Source organism: Sander lucioperca, chromosome 10, assembly GCF_008315115.2.
Source record: "Sander lucioperca isolate FBNREF2018 chromosome 10, SLUC_FBN_1.2, whole genome shotgun sequence".
Taxonomy (NCBI): domain Eukaryota; kingdom Metazoa; phylum Chordata; class Actinopteri; order Perciformes; family Percidae; genus Sander; species Sander lucioperca.
In genome coordinates, this window is record NC_050182.1 from 21,145,363 (window position 1) to 21,167,490 (window position 22,128).

The window sequence follows — 22,128 nt, forward strand, 5'->3', positions numbered from 1 at the left end:
GTAATAAATATGTGTCGATACCGAGTACCGATCTGATACATGTATTTGCTCAGATAACAGAGCTGCACACTGTTTTTTTTTTACAAAAATTACTAAAATGTATGTAAATGTATGTATTTAAGTGTATGTATGGACTTATCTAACTCTGGGGGATACGGTAAATAAGCTAAAGTCCCAATAAGTCGGCGTGTTCCTTTAAAGGTGGCGATCACTACAAGCTGATGTAAATGATCAGAGTAAGGTAATCGGGGGAGGGGGGGCTCCGATACTTGCGATCGGGAAATCCCTACATGTAGTATATCAGAATCACTGCAGGATCTCACAGTTGGCTGCAGAATATTTTATTCTGGGGCGCAGGAGGTGAAAATTGGACTTCAATTATATCTATGAAGTCTTTGAAGCGTATAGAATAATTAGAAATCTTTGGAATTAGTTCACATGACTTTACATTTGTTCTTCCGACAATACTATTATGTCTGCGTTAGTGTTCTCTCTCTGTTCAGGTCGACTGCAGTATAGGTCTAATTTTCATTAGGTCTGTTTGGATCGGGCTCCGTGTTATCTTTAAATAGGACCAAATGTCATGTCCAGATTATTTTCACTTCATTCAATATGTGGGGTGGGGAATCAATACAACGTAGTATCGCAATATTTTCCATGGGAAATACTTATACTCGATAAACGAATGCCAAGTATCAATCTTCTATTGTATAAATTGCACATTCACATGAATTTAACTTCTTGGTACTAGATTTATAAAATAAATTGCTTTTTCAGTCCACTAGATGATGCAGTTAAGTTTTTTTCAAACAGAGAAATGTATTTTTTTTTTTTTTTTTTTTAGATAGAACTGATTTTGACAGTTTTCCTTTAGGAACACAATTTTACGTTGGTAAAGAGGTAATACATTGCAATATATCACAGAATATTACAATATGTTTGAAATCTCAATAATATCGTATCGTGATATTTGAGTTAGTTTACACTACTTAGCTAGGGCAGTGCATAGAGTAACCTATATCACTATCTTGGTGATGAGAAAAAAACAAAAAAACAATGGCTGCACATTCTGTGGGCGGGTGCCAAATCAATTATTCAGTATCCAAATGAAAACCTTGGCAGGATGATTACTTTCAGTGGGACAATAGCAACTGGAGCTGTGGATTGTGGATGATTGCGTTTTAGTTACTATTTATAGGCAACACGGCATAACTGTGATTCCATGCTTTCCTGTTATGAAATATAATCCACTGTGTCTCTGTTTAATTGCAGGTCATGCCAGTGTGGCATGTAACCTGACTCGGTTTGTCAACAGCGGAGGTGTTGATCCGCTTTGTTAGCTGCAGAATTGCAAAGACAACAAAGATTTGCGCCGTGTGTTTTGCTTTTGCCATAGCTTGACGTGCTGATACACAGCTGTAAACACTAAACTGGTGCAGGCTGAGCACGATCAGGGTTGACACAGGATGAGGCAAAAATGCCTCAGACTCCTAAATGATATAGATTAGGAGGAGTGGAAGAGAGTGACTGTGATGTACGAAGAGCGAGACAGACAGAGAGAGAAAGAGAAAAACAGATATGCATTAGCAGCTGCAGGGGAACTTGCACATGGTGAGCCTGTGATTGGTCTAAAATTAAACCTCACCATGAATGGTGCCACAAGAAATGGGCATTTTATTCACACTCCAGACACAGCGGAGCTAAGCACCGAGCATCTTTAGTAAAAAAAGCTCTGGTTTCATCCCACTCAGCAGGAAACCAGAAGCATCTGTTGTCTCTAAATAAGAACTGCCTCTAAAGAAAGTAGCTACTTTTTAAGTCCGCAAATTACGGCCTGTTTGTTTCATGTGATCCATTCGCATCCAGTGATTCATTGAATCGATTTTCAGTCAAGCATGCGTTTACCCGTCAATATACATATGGATAGTATTTCAACTTAGATTTTTCCTGTCCTGATACACAGTCTTTGTACCATATAAGTAACACATTGCATGTCATGCGTTGATGATGTAACATGCTCAAAATGGCAAAATCTGGAGATGCAGAGGCTGCACAGGAACAAGGCGTGAAGAAATGGACCTATGGCCAGTGCCAATCCAGATAAAGTAAACACAGTTATCTTTGCTGAACAGCACAGTGGAAACAATTTCTAACAGAGGGGAGCCGAGGTTACATCTAATTTGTTATTCAACCAAGTAAAACAACAGTTGCTAGAGTGTAAGCTGTTTTACTGTTGTCGTTTCCCATAAAGGACATTTTACTCGGCTCATTAATGGTCTGAATTATAATTACACTGGGTCAGCTGTGAGAGAAGCTGTGTGACTCGCTCAGATGCTGAAAGGAGCTTCTGTGTCAGGAAAAACAAAGGCTGCCTCTCAGCAAACAGGGATGTAAACAGTCACAAGAAGTCACGCTTATCGGAGCAACTTATCAGAAAAATTGGTCACAAAGGCTGCGTCAGAGTCATGGCCCACCACACGGCCTGGGTCTGAGACATGAAAACTGTGATAAACACCCTGCTGAGTGACATATTTATGAAATAAACCTTCGAGGACTAGGGATGCTAATTTAGAGGGTTTTTTTCTGACTGATAGCCGACCCTCGTTAACCGATCACAAACCGTTAACAGACAAGGGGGCAACAGAGTCCCAGTTCACCCATCCAGGAGGCTCGGACATACTTTCCGTGGTCGTGGACAGCAGCGGACTTGTACCGGTCACGCAGTCACGATGTTCCATGCATTGTTGTGGACACATTTAGCCACTCTCCAGGACAGAAGTACAAAGCAGTCCGCGGCCTGGCTGAGCCGGTCTCCACTAGGCTAGAAGGGGGGCATGGGGTGTTTTAATAATGTTTTTAACTGTTTAGGTGTTTGGTGTTTTAAGCCCCCAACGTCGCCTCCCAGGCGGCGCGGCAATGGTTATGTTTAGGGTTAGCTGCTTCGAAGGCGACGTTGGAGGCTTAAAACACTATCGAGCAACTGTTTAACTGATAGTGTTAATTGGTTAAACAGAACCATTAACATCCCTATTGAGGACAGAAGAAAATATTGACTTCTGTTATTAAAAAGTCTCTTAAATGGTATACATCCATCATTTTAACATGTGGCCCTCTTCGTGAGAGTGCTCTCTCTCTCTCTCTCTCTCTCTCTCTCTCTCTCTCTCTCTCTCTCTCTCTCCTTACTTACACTCAAAAGAAACACTAAGGAAAGACTCCTCAAAGGAATTTCCTAATCAACACGTAAAAGCCAGTTCTACACTGAAGATTTCTTGAAAGGCCATTTCTGTGAAGAGCTTGGGAAGAACAAAACCACAATAACTCACACATCTATTTCACAGCTAATTATAACTACATAGAACAAAAGAAACAATGAAACATCCATTAAAAGACACTTTGTACACCTTTGGGAATTTGGAGGCTGCACTTAACAGCTGCCAAGGAATGCAAGGCATCTGAATAATTTTTGACCAGAGCTAAATGCAAATGGTGCTGGATTTGACTCTAAAGAAGTGCTGTGTTCTGTACCCACCCAGTCTGTTGAGTATGAATCACAGCTGCTAAATATATAGTTCCCCTCACTTTGTACATAGCCGTGACAAACTGAAGCAGGCAGGGAATAGGAGAGTCAACAACTATCTGACTAACATTCCCTCATGGTCTGATACAGTACACAAGCAGCCAATTTCCCCTCTGCTCCCTTGTTTTCCCTGCCTGCTGGCTATACAGCCCTCCCCAGATGTTATTTATAGAAAACCACTTAACAGTTGGGGAGGCAAGAGCTCTGCACCACAGCCCCACTAAACAGGTGCTGTGCTGGACTAGTTGGAGAGACTTTCCTTAACCCTTGTGTTGTCCTTCCGGGTAAAAAAAATGTTAACTTTTTTTGACACTTTTGTCACAAATTTTGCCGCGTTTTTGTCTCATCAACGGTTTTTGCGCTTTTTTTCCCACTTCCACCAGTATACACTAACCACAACTTATTACCACTAGTTTTACACTCATTTTTGGAATTTATGGTCAATACACCTCATGCAGCCTATATAAAATTATATCTAACTTTTGAGTTAAAAAACAAGCAGAAAGTATGAATAATTCTGACTAATATTTAAGGAACTGTTGATGGATAGTCAGACTGTCAAAGTGAAGTCAGAATAATTCTTTTTTTTTTTTTGAAGATTCTTTTTTTTTCCCTTTATTTGAAAGTGGATAGATATGAAAGGGGGAGAGAGATGGGGGATGACACGCAGCAAAGGGCAGCAGGTTAGATTTGAACCCTGCACCGCTGCAGGACTCAGCCAACATGGCCTCTTACTGGGTGAGCTAGAGGCCGCCCCGAGTCAGAATAATTCTATAAAATGTAATAAAACAACAAAAATTCAATAAAAGTAGTAAACTGATCCTTAATTTGACTTGTGAAGAGTATTCCATGGAAGCTTCCGTGTTACTTTTGGACAATTTGGTTGAAAAAAACCCAAACATTCTGATATAGAAACTTTGAAAATGGGTCAAATTAGACCCGAGGACAACAGGAGGGTTGAACACATTTGTGAGGGAGGGAAGGGCAGAGTCAGTGGCATGGCACGGGTTGGACACAATAACAGAAAAACCTGTGAGAGATAATGCAATAGACCTGCAACACATACCACCCTTAGGTGTTGTGAAGCTTAGAATAGTTAGCGTTGGAGCTGGGCAATATAGAAAAAAATCAAATATCACGATATTTTTCACCAAATACATTTTGCGGCGATATTGTAGGGTTGACTATTGGTGTTTTCACAAAATATTTACACAATGAGAGTTTTGATAAATAATCACCAATAATGTGGATACAATGACTAGGTGGGTAAAGGCATTTGCTAGTAAGTCTGGTAAGTTCAGAAAAGTACATCACTTTACTGTAATGAAGCCTTTATCACCCCTTTTGTCATATCACAATATTACGATATCCAAAATTGAAGACGATATCTAGCCTCATATATTGATGTCGATATAATATCGATATATTGCCCAGCCCTAGTTAGCGTTTTTCTAAAAATGTATCAGAGATCTTGATTCACTTCTGTGCTCATGTTTAAGGACATCTGCATCATATTGCATCCTATTTTAGTGCTAAAACATTACTTGACGTATTGATAAGTCGACTGACAGAAAATAACCTTTGATTACTGTCCACAGTATTGTATTGGTAACCAGGGGCGTAGCACAAAATTCTGGGCCCTGTAGAAAGGCATTTTCTATGGGCCCCTCCCCGCATCCACAGCTATTCATTCTAGCATCTTTCTGGGCCCTCCTCACATGAGGGCCCTGGGTACTCAGTCCCCTTTCCCCCCCCAGTCCGATGCCCCTGTTGGTAACCTGACGCGCCAGATTGTTTTTTAAACATAACCATCTGAGAAGCCATAATTGGAAACTGTTTGGAATAGGGCAGACACCTTAAAAAAGTACCTGGCAGGTGATTGGATGAACCATCTGTCTTTCACATCCGCCGGTGTGTTTTTGAACTAACAGTCGCGGCCGTCATACACACCTAAACCACGCCCGCACTGGACGCTGATTGGTTCGACCAGCTGCTGTTTGCGCATTACTTGGAGCCTGACAAGATAAATATCTGTGTGATTCCAGATGCCATGAAAGGTAATTGTATTGGACCATTGTAGGCAATGCTGCGAATCAATAAACAAAACTGCTGCCAACTTTGTTGTTAGATATTTGCATTAAAGTGATGAAGTATCTTGATTTGTCAGATATTTTATTTATTTTTTTGATTTAGGGAGCCAGCTGCTTTTATCCATCAACTGTTTCTCAATGAACAGACACACAGGCTGACTCTGCCATACACTTTGCAATGTTTGCAGATCATACAGTATCATTACAAACTAAATGTGTTGTTGCTGAGACAAAACAGGCAATTGAAAGGACACCTCAGGCTCTGAGAACTTGCAAGGGCCACTTAGCTTCATTTTCAAATATTTTATAGTATAAACAATTAAATCAATCAACACAAAAATGTATCCATTACTTATTGTGTACAGCTCCTTGTATGTAAAACTACACCTTATGTATCACAGGTTCTTCGACTGTTACATTTCCCCAAACAGAGTGAGGGAGCACAACTGTGGGGATTCTGGACATTAATGCACCTTAAGTACATTTTGAATTGAACATGCGTTGGAGTTAAAGAAATTGAACAACATTAACAGCCCCCTGGCACAGATTATGATGCCTGTAATGGACAGAAATAACAGTCACATTTCCAAAACACAATTGGCTTGCTAGCTTATTAAATCTGAAATCCAATATGAATGTCAGGTAAAGAGAATTTAAGACACAACACAAAACAATATTGCTTTACCATTTGCTTTTCTGGCTTGAGAGCAAAATGTGTTGCGACACAGGCACTCATGGCAACATCCTCCAATTTTGAGTGTATGAAAGTTTAAGAGGAGGACAAGGGTCAGAAGGTGGATTTCAAAGCCAGCGATCTCAGCACCTGATTGGGTAAATGGTTGGTAAATTTAGTAATGATTACAATCATCGAGCTTCACTTATATAAAGACTCAGTTACTTACTGTTGCTTTAAGAAACACAAGCATAACACAGAACATATATAATATTCTGTGAATGCTCTCATCCCGACATGTAGGCCAGTGTTGGGCTAAGAGGGGCAGATTGAGAGTTGCTACTTCTGACTTGAAGTCAAGAGTTTGTGAATAGAGACTGTCAACAGTCAGTATGTGCAGTCCGTGGAATGCTTACTCAAATAAAACAGGAGTAGAAAGTGCTGACTACCACACAGTGACCAACTCTGGCTGTAAAGCCAAGCTGGCGGTGATGTTATCTTAACACCAAGTGGTTAGGTGGACATGACAACTTCATTAAAGTGAGGAGTAGATGTACGTTTCAAAAGGAAGTCATCTATTTTGTATGGCAAGCTACAGCATATTATGGTTTCAGACCATAAGCAAAGAAATAATAAAGTTTGATTCAGAGAGGCGAGAGGCCAAGTTAGCTGATGGTGTGTGTAGAGTCATGCTGGTGCCGGGGCTGGTGTGTGGTTGGTGCTACAAAGAGCATGCTGTTTGAGATAGTAATCTCTCAAATGTTGCTTTGGCTGCAGACACACACAGTCCTCATTTAATGAAAATGAAACTAGATTATCTTATTATACAGTCATTAGTTGTTTTTCCATTCCATTTGCAAGCCAATTTTAAAGCACACTTTTGACATGTCGCAAACAAAGAAATGCGAATTAGGCGTGTTTCCATCAACTGGTTTGAAGCGAACAAACTAGGCTACAGCACAGTTTCGTCAGAAGTTGATGCTGTCATCTATCTAAGTAAACGGTAGAAGAAGTAGAGGTTGCCAACCGGAAACAAAACAAATCCCCTTGGCTGCATCTAACCCATCTACAAGAAGAAAAAAAAAAAAACAGAGGTCTTCAGGAATTTGGTTCAATTGAGAAAGTTTGTTGTTGTTCTTTCACGTCTGCGGGTATTAGCCATGTTTCATGCTGTCTGGAGACCAAGACACGCCATGGGAATATCCGAGAAGAAGCAGACAGTGGAAACAGCTGATTAGTCCTGTGAGTTAAATGTTAGCTACATATGTCAGAATTTATTTGCCAAAGGCGTGTCCATATACCATTTAGAGAATCAACTCTTTTTCTGGCAGAGACAAAAACCACCTCATGTGAGCGTAAAAACACAACTATTGACTCCAAGAAATATTGAAAAGAGCATTATGTTTTTAAAGGCTGACTGCTAAATGAGTGTGTGTGTTGCCTTACAACTTGTGTGTGGCATACACAAGTTGTACCAGTCTTAAATGACCTGATCACATTCAATAAAGCTGGGCTGTTTTTCTAAAGACTTTTTAATAAATGTCTCCAACCTGCAGGGAAGTAATTACACTGACAGATCCTCTAATTACTTCACCAATTGTAAGTTGCAGGATGATCAAGGCAATGCATCATACCAACAACAGCAAACGTCAGCTTTCTTAATCAACAGCCCCATTGTCTCAGAAGACTTATGAATACCACTGAATAGAGGAAAAGTGCCAACAGCACTGTATCAAGAAACAGGCCATAAGTGCTGTGGAACTCCACTATAGCGCATAAGCTGTAGTCTTTCCATTGTAATGACAGTACATGGGTGTAGTGGAGTCGTCAACTTAAACACAGAGAACACCGTGTGACAGGCAACATCCCTTTGCCAACACTCTCAGTACCACTCAGCTCTATATTACACTGCCAGCCTCCACAGACCAGTCTATACACCACTCAGCTTTTATGGAAAACTTTGCTGAACTGCAGTTGTGTGTGTGTGTGTGTGTGTGTGTGTGTGTGTGTGTGTGTGTGTGTGTGTGTGTGTGTGTGTGTGGGCGTGTCCATGCTAGAACAGGAGGCCCTGATCTGCTCTGTCCTCTCATTAACACTCTCCCCATGTCGGCTAATCACACTCCCGTTGTGTCGCTGGTAATGTGGTTTAAATTCTTTACGCTGCGAGAAGATTCTCTTTCCTCACTCTCAACATTAATAGCCAGACACAGGCCTGTACAGAGGTGTGTTAATGCTGACACACTCATTTCAATTAATATTCTGACAGCGTGTTCATGACTGTTTCCATAGTGACGAACCCGGTGCAGACTAAAAGGTGTTAATAAGAGTGGAACATTGCTACGAATCACATTGTTCTGAATGAAAAGGACTAGCACTTAAGCTGTCTCACTGTAATTATAATGATATATTAACCATAACCAGTCAGGCTACTGAGGATGTTAACTAAAGTATTAATTAACAATCTATTATCAATATGGACGCTCAATCTTAAAACTATGAGTTGTTTTGTACAGCTGTTCATAAAGGTTGAATCGGTAGTGGACATACACTGTACATGTCTCTGTTATGCATTGTTGTTGTCACTGTGTTTACAAGTATAGAGCAGAAACAATTAGTATAATAGTCTATATCCACGATGTTCCACTTCCGGGATTGCTCCGGTGCCGCAGGAAATTCCACCGGCTGAATGTCTTTTCACCGATGTCCGTCCCCTTCCTCTTTCTTTGTGTTGTGACTATGGTTAACTGCTCCAGGGTAAATCCAGACAGCTAGCTAGACTATCTGTCCAATCTGAGTTTTCTGTTGCACGACTAAAACTACTTTTGAACGTACACTTTCCACCAAAACAAGTTCCTTCCCGAGGCTATTTAGCAGCGGCTCCGTGTGGAGCTTAGCACCACCCAAGACGATTGTGATTGGTTTAAAGAAATGCCAACTGGTAAACTTAATCAAACTCATCCTGATGTGCCAATACCGCAAAGCTGTGACTGAGTGAACTCGAGAAGCTCGACTGAGCTGAGGGAAGGTAAGTTTGATAAATAAGCGAATGAATAAGTCAAGAAACTCAACATTGACTTAGCTAACCCAGTCGCCTAAGAAGTATTACATGCCTAACGAGTATTATAGCCAAATGTTTGTAGCATTAATGTTAACAAACGTAACGTTCCCTCAAATTAAATTCATTATTTCGGTGAACTTAAAATCGTTTTATTTGATGGCCCTGGCATTTGGCTTTTGAGCCCTCAAAGAAATTGACAACAGTGGCCTTGCCCCTAAAATGATGAAATTCCAGACCTGATCTTTGTGGACAAAACAAGTAATACAAAGACGTAACCCTGGGCTAGGGCTATGTATCGCACATCAATACTTATTTGCTACCTAATAAAATGTGCCCATACTGTAGCAACAAGTAGCCTATCAAAAACTACCAAGTACATGGAAGCTAAATGTTTTCAGTACTGAAACTCAGGCATCATATTGGCACTAGTAGCTACCTTGGGCATTTTTGATAATGTTCTGACATTTAAAAGACTAAACATTTAATCTTATAATAGAATGAATAGGACAGATAAAGGGATTATAGCAAAAATTGTTGATTGCTGCTCTACACAAGTTTATATCCACACGCTGACACTGACACCACGATGATGATACAATATCCTGCATACAATTAAGCACAGTTAGTTTCTCACCAACAGACAGTGAAAGCACTTTGATCCACAGTTGATGCAGCTGAAGTCAGGAGGTCTTGCTTAAGCTCCAGACCTCCCATCTTCCTCCTCCTCTCTGCCATCACATGCATTCAGGCTCCCGGCTCACTAATCACACTGTGATTCCTCCAACCTTTGAGTTAAGGTTACTGCACTTTGAGCAATATTCTAAGTCAAAGTTCGGGGTGGGAGGGTGTGTGTGTGTGTGTGTGTGTGTGTGTGTGTGTGTGTGTGTGTGTGTGTGTGTGCGTGCGTGGGTGGGTGGGTGTGGGGATAAAAGGGGGACATGATGAATAGCATGGCTTAGGTCTAACTCTGCACTGGCTGGATCGATGGCGATGATGATACATACATAATGTACACTTGCTTCCGTAACGTAGCTTCCACAACGACTCTGACTCATTTTTAACATGAGAGTAATGCAAAGCTTTGACTCAACTGATGTGTGATGATGTGCAAAAGGGCATTAATGACCAGTGTCCATTCATTAATATTACACAATCGCCCTTAATTAATGAAATAATCTTTGGATTGCCTCAAGAAAAATGTCATGATAGAAAGCAGATGGTAGAAAATGGAGCACAGCTGGTTTGTACTGTATGAGCACACTTGTGTCGTCCAACAAAGCAACACTAACCTCTCAGGTTACAGCTCCAATCAATAGCAGAAGCGATGAGCTCAGCTATGAGAAACACAAACTCTGCATTATCAGATCTTCATATTGAGCCAAAAGCAAAGGGTCCTGGTCAGGAGTCAAGATGTGAATAGAGTAGGGCCCGGCCAAATGCAGGTACAGGTACTAACCCTGTCCACTGGGGTAAAAGGCATATATTTTTATACACTTAGTTACTTAGTCACTGATTAAATGCAACGTTATTATTTACAAAGTAACTAAGTACATTCACCTTTTCTGAACAGTGGCTACTGTGGCCCCATTTGGCAATAAGGGGATAATAATAAATGCTGATACTGATTGTATACCAGGAGCACAAGAAATCATAAAGCTATTCCAAACTATTTTTCTTTAAGGCATCGCTAACAATACTCTAATAAAATATAAATAATCATACAACACTCTGAAATGGGTCATTTTTGCATCAGGATAACATCATTTTGATACTACATTACAACATACAACTACATTTACATTTAATTATTTAAACATTTACAGTAACATTTTAAATACAGGACTTTTAATTGTAATTGAGTACTTTTATATTGCAGTTTTGTAACTTACAGTAATAAGTAAAACATCTGAAAACATCTCCCACTACTGCACTGAATAAATGAAATAAAGGCAATAAGCAGGGTGAGTAATGTAAAAAAGTGCACCTCCTGTCTACCCACAGTCTGTAGTGGCCAAGCAGAAACAGAGACTGTACCAACAACAGCTTGCTTTCCATTTACCCAGACAGATCTGCTGAGATCAAGAGGGGAAAAAAGAAGACAGTGTCTCTTCAAATCCATCTTCATGACTAACTATCACACACAGGGAGACTTGACAGCTTGATAAGCGTCTCTCTCAGCAATGAAAACAAAACTCATCTTACAAACAGTTTGAGCACATTTTTTATCCTTTACAATACAGCAAGCTTAGAAGAAGAGGATTAAAGAATAAATCAGTTGGGGAAAAAAAGAGAAATTTCTAGGGATGTCCCGATGGGATCGGGGATCGGCAGTCACCTTACTCCGATCATTTACGTCCATTCTGCCATTCTAAGTAGAAGTTTATTTTATATGTGAGTTTCACAAAAATTCTAGCTACACTAAGTTAAATGTATTAAGCTGAAGACATCTTTTAGTTACTTTGTTTACTTAGTTATTTTTGTAAACAAAAATGCTGCAGCTTTGTTGTCTAGGCAAATACAAGTATCGGATCGGGACTCGGTACTGGCAGATATTCGATATTTTAAAAATCGGATCGGGGGCCAAAAAAGCTGATCGGGACATCCCTAGAAATGTCCCTTAAAAGCTTCCTTCCTCGTTTCCCTTTTCCTTTCCTTTGTGGCCTAAACCACCTCAGAGTGGTCTGAGTGATTGGATCTCAATGCCTCCTGAGTGCATTCCCACCTGGACTTAAAGCTGTCCACTTGTGATCGGATCACACCAATACACAACCCATTGCTATTAACCTATGTGTGTTAATTGTATAGCCCACTTGTTCTTGATAGGCTGGAAACAATAGACAGCACTGATGGTTAGCTTAGCACGCATATAACCATAACCAAAACCATAGTAAATCAAAGGCAGCATGCTAGCTACCTTCATATGTTAAGCTAAAGGTCATTGGTTTGGGCTACTACTTAGCTTAGTGCAGGGCTATTGAGGCCACACCCACTGCACAGATCATTTCTAGAGTCCAACATTCTACAGCAGATGGAAGCTGATTGTGGACAGATTGAAGACAGAGTACTGCATTTGTGCCTAAGGACTACATCCCATCCAAATTCCCATAATTTCCATTAATCCCCATGAAAGTTTCCAAATAGGAATGTTTCCAAAATTCCCCAGCTAAACTTTCCATGGAAAGTTTCCGGAAATTTACTGGAAAGTTTCCGCCCCTTTGCAACCCTAATGACAACAGAGGGTCTTCAAGCTCTGGCTTCTCTACATTGGCCACAGCTAGCTAGCTAGTGGAAGGCTTGGCCTGTATAAGCGTACTGTGTGTAAGCGCTCAAAGTGCAGGGCGGAGACTAAACAAACTTTTGGTCACTTAAAGGTGCTCTAAGCGATGACACAGTTTTTTAGGCTACAACATTTTTTGTCACATACAGCAAACATCTCCTCACTATCTGCTAGCTGCCTGTCCCCTGAACACACTGTAAAAAACATCTCCTCACTATCTGCTAGCTGCCTGTCCCCTGAACACACTGTAAAAAAACATCTCACTATCTCCTAGCTGCCTGTCCCCTGAATACACTGTAAAAAACATCTCCTCACTATCTCCTAGCTGCCTGTTCCCTGAATACACTGTAAAAAACATCTCCTCACTATCTCCTAGCTGCCTGTTCCCTGAATACACTGTAAAAAACATCTCCTCACTATCTCCTAGCTGCCTGTTCCCTGAATACACTGTAAAAAACATCTCCTCACCATCTCCTAGCTGCCTGTTCCCTGAACACACTGTAAAAAACATCTCCTCACTATCTCCTAGCTGCCTGTTCCCTGAATACACTGTAAAAAACATCTCCTTACCATCTCCTAGCTGCCTGTTCCCTGAATACACTGTAAAAAACATCTCCTCACCATCTCCTAGCTGCCTGTTCCCTGAATACACTGTAAAAAACATCTCCTCACCATCTCCTAGCTGCCTGTTCCCTGAACACACTGTAAAAAACATCTCCTCACCATCTCCTAGCTGCCTGGCCCCTGAACACACTGTAAAAAACATCTCCTCACCATCTCCTAGCTGCCTGTTCCCTGAATACACTGTAAAAAACATCTCCTCACCATCTCCTAGCTGCCTGGCCCCTGAACACACTGTAAAAAACATCTCCTCACCATCTCCTAGCTGCCTGTCCCCTGAATACACTGTAAAAAACATCTCCTCACCATCTCCTAGCTGCCTGGCCCCTGAACACACTGTAAAAAACATCTCCTCACTATCTCCTTGCTGCCTGGCCCCTGAACACACTGTAAAAAACATCTCACTATCTCCTAGCTGCCTGTCCCCTGAACACACTGTAAAAAACATCTCCTCACTATCTGCTAGCTGCCTGTCCCCTGAATACACTGTAAAAAACATCTCCTCACCATCTCCTAGCTGCCTGGCCCCTGAACACACTGTAAAAAACATCTCCTCACCATCTCCTAGCTGCCTGTTCCCTGAATACACTGTAAAAAACATCTCCTCACCATCTCCTAGCTGCCTGGCCCCTGAACACACTGTAAAAAACATCTCCTCACTATCTCCTAGCTGCCTGTCCCCTGAATACACTGTAAAAAACATCTCCTCACCATCTCCTAGCTGCCTGGCCCCTGAACACACTGTAAAAAACATCTCCTCACTATCTGCTAGCTGCCTGGCTCCTGAACACACTGAAAAAAAATGCGGTCTCCGAAACGGTCCGGTATGAATACAGAGTGTGTTTGCTAGCTAAAAAAAGGTTTAGTTTTTATATATTTAGCTTTAGTTTTACAGCAGCGGCCGTGGGTTCAATTCCGACCCACGGCCCTGTACTGCATGTCATTCTCCCACTCTCTCCCCCTTTCCTGTCTTCAGCTGTCCTCTCTTATGAAGGCCTAAAATGCCCACACAAAAAAGTGGAATAGTATAGCTAGAAAAACAAAAAATGAAATGATTTACATTCATTTTTATTTAGTTTTTATTAGTTTTTTAACCTGGCAGTATAGTTTCAGTTTAGTTTTTCTTTCAGGTTTTAGTTTTTTATTTAGTTAAGTTTACAAAAAATTAGGGCTGAAACGATTCCTCGAGTAACTCTTCGATTACAAAAAATCCTCGAAGCAAAATTCTTTGCCTCGAAGCTTCGTTAAATCAATGTAATTAACGTTGTACGGCTCACTGTGTGTCCGCACGGAGGATTATTACTAGCGCACAACAGGTTGACGCTTCTGTGGACACAAGACTGACGGCCCAGATTACAAATGAAGGAAGACGAAAATAGTGAGGGTCTAAGAGAAGAGACAGGCGAGAGAAAATTACAGAAAGTTTGGGATCATTTTAAGCTGCAAACATGCTACTACATCATCTCTGTAGAAAACATCCAGTCTACTCATCCATTCCACAGAGCGAACCAGACACAAGGTAGCTAACTAACGTCTGCTGCTCTCGTCCACTGCGCTGTTTTACACAACTAGCCTACAGCATGCTAATCTGCAAATAGCCATGTTTTACCAACAAGCTAAAACGAGAGCTGTCGGTTTGTAGTCTGTTTATTAGTTTGCTACTAATCTTTGGAAACTTAGCTGCTGCCTGAGACAAACCGGCTCCTCCCCCCAGCATGGCCACTTAATATGCACGTGAATGACGTCGTCATGCTGGTGATGTCTGCATTCTTTATTCTTTCTCCTCACTGTGTATTAGGCTTCTGAAAATGTGTCCCCCAGAACAGTGTAGTTGAATAGCCCTGCTGTAAGCTTTGTACCGTCACATTTACCCTCTGGGTAGTGAACAGCTCTTTTGCATATCCAGTGCAAAGAGCCAGAGGCAAGAAGGGGAAGGGGGTGAAAAATATTAACATTTGGGCCACCAAAAATGTACTTTTAAGGGTCTTTTTTTGGCAATTAAAAATGTTGCTTTTTCTAAAAAAGGAAACTGGTTTCCTTTTTTTTAGTAAACAGCAATAATAAATATTTACTATTGCTGTTTACTAAGTATTTTTTACTAAGTATTTCTTATCCGATTACTCGATTAATCAATGGAATAATCGGTAGAATACTCAATTACTAAAATAATGGATAGCTGCAGCCCTAGTAAAAACATTTTTCACTACTTAGTTTCGCTGTCATTTGAGTTTAGTATAATAAACCTGAGTAGAACCCCGATGTCAGGTGTGGTCAAAAAATATGCTTTATCAACCCGTCTTTGTAAGTGTGTCATGTTTCCCGAAAACTGGTTTGAAAAGTTCATATTTCAGCACGAGAAATGACATCCCCTCCTGCTGAAGGGTGACAAAATCATCAGTACACTTGATCAAATGTCTCTTTACATTGGCAGTCACCCCGCTGACTAGCATATAAAAGATAGTGAAATCCTCCCGACCTGAGTCAACAAATGAAAGAGCTGCTTGCCATGTCATGATAAACAGAACCACCCTAAGCAAAGTCCATCATCTTAAAAGGGCTAACGAAAAACTATGCCCAGGACGTTCGCAAGCGATTAACCCAAATCCAAGCTTCAAAACATCCCTTTAGAAAACTCCAGCTGAAGTATTACCCATGCTCTTCATAAGCCTATGGTTTTATTTCTCTGATGTGTTTATTAGGAATATTACTACCACAGGGGTGGAATCCTTGAATAGGAGAGCTGCATGTTTCCAGAGGCTGGCTTCTCTTTTCAGCTGGAGGGATGAAGACGCAAAAGATGCTGCTGAGTCACTGGTCTTATTACCGTTCCTTAAACGTCAACTGTACTCAGTATTTGTGCTCAACATCTGGCCTCTGTGATACATCTGCTGTTGAACATATCTTTCACTGATCTCAGAATTATGAATTACATGTATAGCGCTACTCATCTTTTTGGCCACATGTCCTAATTTTAATCTTCTCAGGCCTATCACCCTGTTATACTGTATGTCTTGTACTCTGTCCCAGTCAGTTCTCTCAATCTCTATTTTCATCTGGATTTGGTTTCATTACTAATCTCCCCCTAGTTTTCCTTAAAAGAGATGCATCCTCATGTTAGAGTGACAGACCAGGGGTTAATGCATAGACTGTATAAGTGAAGCCAAAACATTTTGGTTGCCCCCTGGTGGCTGGCTGCAGTATAGGTCATAAATCCCACCCCCTCCACGTCAGCGGCTGGGACTTGGACCAAACTAAAAGTACACGTCAAATACATCATTATAGGTAGTTCTTATCACGCTGGTGTGTTTTCAAGTCTTCTTTTTTCTGATAAGTTTGGGTCTTTTTAGTTATTTGAAGCTATAAAAACAGGGTGAAACATCAAAATTGACTCGCGATTGGTCGGGCGGGACTTCGCGGCCGCGGCTCTACAGCCGATCCCTACTGCGCAGCAGCATCTGGCTCCAAAATTACAAAATGGCAGCACCTCTATCCGGGGTATTTTTGGCTTCACTTTTGTACAGTGGTAGGAAGTGTAGACGTGTTGTTAATCTTTATACAGTCTATGGGACATACTGTCATTATTTTAGAGACAAACCCATTAGAGAAAGATACAGTGTCAGTACGGTCATTAATACTGTTGACTCTTGAAACACAGGCCAGTTTGTGTGGACAAAGCATCCTTGAAAAGTCAGGGAAACCGTCATGAGTTCAAACTCTGCGGTGTACAGTGCTGTATTCCGGGGATCCCAATGGGACCTCGGCCACTTACGTTCCCTTGACAGAGCCGTAACAGATCCCAGTGTGTCTCGTAATAACATGCAGGGAGAGCGAGACCCTGATGCAAACTGCTCAAGGACTTTTTGGCACTTGGAAATTACTTTGATTAAAATCACCTATTACAGTGCTGAGAGGATCAGCAGATTGCACTTTCTGAATCATCCTGATAATTGCAGCAGAGCTGGTGTCAGCTTTAGGGCGAACGTGAACAGTGACAAATAAGTTAACACCCGGGGGGACAGAGAGAACTTAGAGATGCAGAGAGGAGTTCAATGTCGGGAGGACAAACCTGCTCTCACACCGTGGCACTGGTGAATCATCTGCTATTCATATATGGGCAATATACCTTTATGTGATATTATGGCCACTTCCCTGTAATACATGTCCAGCGTTAAACTCATGCTGGATCAGAAGTGCTTTTAAATATGACAAAATGCGTGTTAATTCCAGTACCTAACAAATCAACCCACAAAAGGCTGTAAGCTGTACCATGAAAGGCAAGAGGAAATACATTTTTAGCCAAGTTTCGTCTATTTCAACAGCATCTATTGCTCAACATTTTCTACAGTGGGGCATCCTAGAGTTCCAAGTGGTTTTGAATGTTCTTTTTACAATTCTTTTTTTTTTTTAAAAGCTCCTCTAAATCTTTGCCGTTTCTTGATTGTTACCTGAGTTTTGCCTCTGTAGGTCTCTAAAAAATACCTAAGTAATCACTTTGTAGCTGATTTGGTCATAGCCCACACACACATTTGATGGTGGGTCTTACAGTAAGTAGACATGATTGCTATACTTCAAGAGGTCACAAGCCAAAAACGTTTGTGAATCACTGTCCAACAGCAACTAATACATGTGATCTATAATAATTACTCTGCACAGAGCTGTGACTTTGCACATTTTAGTTTAATAGAGATTAAGTTGGAAGATTTGGTTAAAACCCCAAAAGGAGACATTGATATTAAAGTGCACTCTCATTAAGTCTTCTCTCGATTTTGATTTTTTTCTAATTAAATATCATATTTGGTCATAATGATCATACATTTGTCTATCCTAATGAAAAATTCTAAGTACCTTAGAATATCCTGTCTTTGTACTGTATCTGCCAACTAAACCAATACCTGAGATAGCTGTGTGATGTTAATAGTAACAACATAGAAGACAAACAGCCTTCACAATACAATTCTGCATGTCAATGTCATCAAGTTGCAGATATTACTTGTCCAAGCAGTTAAAAGCCAAACTGTACCTCTACTTTTGTCTCTTTTCTACCTATCTGCCACCGTCCAGATAGAGCAACAACTTTCCACACTGACCACTCTCTGACAAGCATTCCAAATAACTCTGCAAAAGCTCCGGACTGTCCCACTGTGAAATCAAAAATGGCTTGAAGGCTTCCTAATCGAAGTACACGTCAAATACATTTTTCCCAGGTATTTCCTATCACGCTGTTGTTTGTTCAAGTGTTCATTTTTCTGATAAGTTTGGTTTTTATTAGGCTAGTTCTTTGGTGCTATGAAAACTAGGGCTGGGACGGTATGGATTTTTTCTTACCGCAGAGTTAGATAAGTCCATACATACCCTTCTCATCTCCGTGTGCGTTGTGACTCTGCCCGACGGTTCCACCGGTAGCTTAAGCTAGCACAGATCCTGGAGGTAACCGGCTCTATCTAGCCTACTGCTCTCAATAAGTGACAAAATAACGCCAACATGTTCCTATTTACATGTTGTGATTTGTAGAGTCACAGCGTGTACAAATAACAAGGTCACATGACACACAGCCATCTTCTAACCGTAAACAAACCGGGAAATATATTCTCAGAAGCCGAAGCTCTGCTACTTCTGCTACTTGGGCGGAGTGATATGCTTGCAGCACCTGAGAAGCCCCAAGCAGATCAGCAATGTTTCGCCTTTCTGAGAATATAGTTCCCAGCGGTAACGGAGAGTAGCGTATATGAGTGCCGCTGTGAGGAAAAAGAGATAGCAAAGATGATGTAAAGTGAGTTAAAAGTGAACAATAAAACAACAAGCTAGAGCTTCTCAAGACACGGTGACTTTATCGGTTGTCAATACCGCCGGTAAAGTGAATGGAGTTACCCCCGAAAAAACATGGGCTTAACCCTTACAACTGTTGCAGCCCAAGTGCAGCCCGTCTAGGAGCTGAGCAGACAGAGAGCAGAGAGGGCGGCTTGGCAGTTTGCCAACTTGTTGCTCTCTCTACCAATATAAGCCGCTCTGTTAAAAAAGATACATTTCTCTGTTTGTTCCTCTCACTTCATTTTTATTGCTGCAAAATGGGATTGTCAAGCAGACAAACTGACCAACACACAGTATATAACAAAAGATTGATACCTGGCGTCTGTGTATCGATACAGTATTGCCACGGAAAATATCGCGATACTATGCTGTATGGATTCCCCCCCCCACCCCTAGTGCTGTCCCATTCCTCATACAGCATTTGGAGGCACAGACTCACATACTGTATGTAGTAAGCGAGGATCACACAATGTCTGTGGCTTAGGTGTTAGTGTGGACAGGTCGACTGAGCCTTTTCTCAAGTGTTCAACGTGTCAAACAGTGAAGGGCCCACCCATGCTTCACTCACTACCTCCGTGCCCACACTCGTCTCTAAAATCTTCTCACCTCCCCTACCTGAACTCCACATCTAGTTAGCCTCATTCTTTCCCCCTGAGTAGGGCAGTAGCCTGCAGACACATGCCGCCCCCACGGTCCACTCTGCTGCTGGTAGAGAGAGGCACAGGGACTGCTAATGAACCCGACTGCCATCGGTGGCGTTTCAAGAGCAGCAGAGCATGCATCTGATTAATCTTTGTCCTAATTAGATCGAACAATTAACCTGCCTGCCACCAAGCTCGAGGGCCTGATGACTCTGCATGGGCTGCACAAAACCCCAGTACAATAAACCAGAGCAGGGTGAGAGGTTGCCCTCACACTGCAACTTTCTGTTTTCAGAACAACCAATTAATGCTAACTAATTGCGCAGAGCCTCCTATGTGATATAGCGACGGACCATGTGGCCGAGAGCTCACATCCGTTTCTGCTTTCCGTTTCAATAGCGCTTCATTTCTTTGGCTTTTAATTCAGAGTCAGAGAAGGCACGGATGGGTTTCATAAGAAATGATGTGCGAGAGGCAAAGCAGAAAGAGGGGAGAGAAAAAAATCCAATGTTCATTAACATGGAGATATTCCCCGATGTGAAAAGCCTTGAGGGCATGCTTGTTCACTCACTGACTGGATGGTTTCAGCATGCACTGCCTGCTGATCTGAAATATTTGAAATGCCTCAGTTGTTACAGGCGGTGTGTCCTCACAACAAACTGGACAGGCAGAGTTAAACCATGGAGGGCATGGACTTGGCAGATTTGTTGAGTTCAAATCATTTCAGAAATAGAAAATCAGGCAGGGAAGCAAGCATATAGGGACCCTCAGTCCTATTAAAATACACTGCTGAATAAGTCTTCCCTAACATGTGTGCAACAGGAAGTGCTGCATAACGTATGTGTTCCCCGATGTTCAGCCTAATACAGTACATATTCAGAAACTGACACATCTTAAGTTTGATGTAATGTAGGCTACAACTGTGACAAAAGGGGGTCACTTAACAGACGTGGTTCCCTCAGCTTTGAGCTTTAGTTTAGTAATATAGTATACAGTAAGGACACCTTTCATTTACTGTATCTCTAGTGGTATTTACCTTCTTGCAGTAGGCTTATGGCTATTTCACACCACAGACCCTGTAACAATGGGTAACGTTAACGGACGTTACCATTTCAACTGACAAGCTGCTAGTGACAGCTGTGGCATGTGTTGGACAGTTGCATACTAAAGTTAATGTTACTAATTAGTATGGTGATATGATTTAAAAACATAGCTGTATTTTAATACGTGTGTAATAACGCTGGTCAAAAGCACTAACGTCGTAATGTTGACTTTAAGTGTTTGAGTGACAGCAAAGAGTATAGAAGTAACTTACTTCTCTTTGGTGACAGGACTGTGGAAACAACGTTAACTAGCTAGCTAACGTTAAACAAACTGAAAGTTTAAATTACTTTGAAATAATCGCCGAATTTAAGGACGACGTAATGTTTATTTCTACATACCAACATATGTTCTACAGGCAAGAAAAGTATCCAAGGAACGAGGACACGTCAAACTGAACAATTTTTAAAGGGGATTTGGCACAATGCATGAAAGTTTGGTGTAATGTTAACGTTATCTGGAAAGCTGGCCACTTCTCCTGCAGTCTCCAAATCAGCTAACGGAATTGAATGTCCGACTAACCTGTTTCGAAGTGTTTGCTGTTACGGTCGTGTGTTGTCCCATTACGGTGCTGTACAGTTTCAACAGTCTCCTGTCCGCGTCCAGGCCACAGTCTCTGAGAAATTGCGTCCCTGACAACTCCGATGCCCGTAAAAGAATAGATGTAGTCCATGACGCTAACGTTACAACCTAGCTAACGTTATAGGTCAGCTAAGAACAACGTTTTTAAAGTGTTATAAAGCCCGCTGTCATTGCACTAAACGCGGTATTGACAAAACGTCCGAGGCTCATAGTCGTGGTGTGAAAAGCCTCCAACACTCTAGCTACACATTCCAAAACAGGAACTATTTTGAACACGCCAACAAACTTTTTCTTTCCGCCTGGTGAAGTCAAGCTGTGCAACGCAGTACTGTTTGGCAATAGAAGGGCTCCGTTCCAGCAGCCTGTTGCCCTGTTGGCCTATATTAACAGTGCTGACAAATGGATGCGTCAAATACGGTACCAATGTTTGATTAAATTTAAACCTCGAAAAAAAGTGAGAATATTTTGGTTTAACAAAGACCAAATTTGTGAAACAACCTCTACTGCTAAATTGGCAGAGGGTGGCTGGATCTCAGTGGAACGGGAGTTTTTCATTCTAAAATATGCAAATGTTCGTATACAGGTAAATATTTGGAAGGCAACATTTTCAGGCAATTAGGTTTTACTTTTCTATGCTATTTTATTTTTATTAATTGAATAATTATGTTAATAATATAGTATAGAATATGTATATGTCAAA

General features: G+C 41.3%; 1 protein-coding gene across 7 annotated transcripts in view; it reads right to left on the minus strand.

Annotated features, from left to right (window-relative positions):
- oxr1a (oxidation resistance 1a) overlaps nucleotides 1-22,128 on the minus strand; it is a 251,348-nt gene that overhangs the window by 78,629 nt on the left and 150,591 nt on the right. Inside the window, exon 1 of one of the 7 annotated variants that reach the window (XM_036006177.1) lies at nucleotides 21,369-21,784. The exons of 5 other annotated variants lie outside the window; for them this stretch is intronic. In XM_036006177.1, coding sequence (XP_035862070.1) covers nucleotides 21,369-21,519 — 151 coding nt within the window. In that variant the 5' untranslated portion in view covers nucleotides 21,520-21,784. Of the gene's footprint in view, nucleotides 1-21,368; nucleotides 21,785-22,128 lie in introns of those variants that run through there. One more of the 7 variants, XM_031322652.2, reaches the window with a different exon arrangement.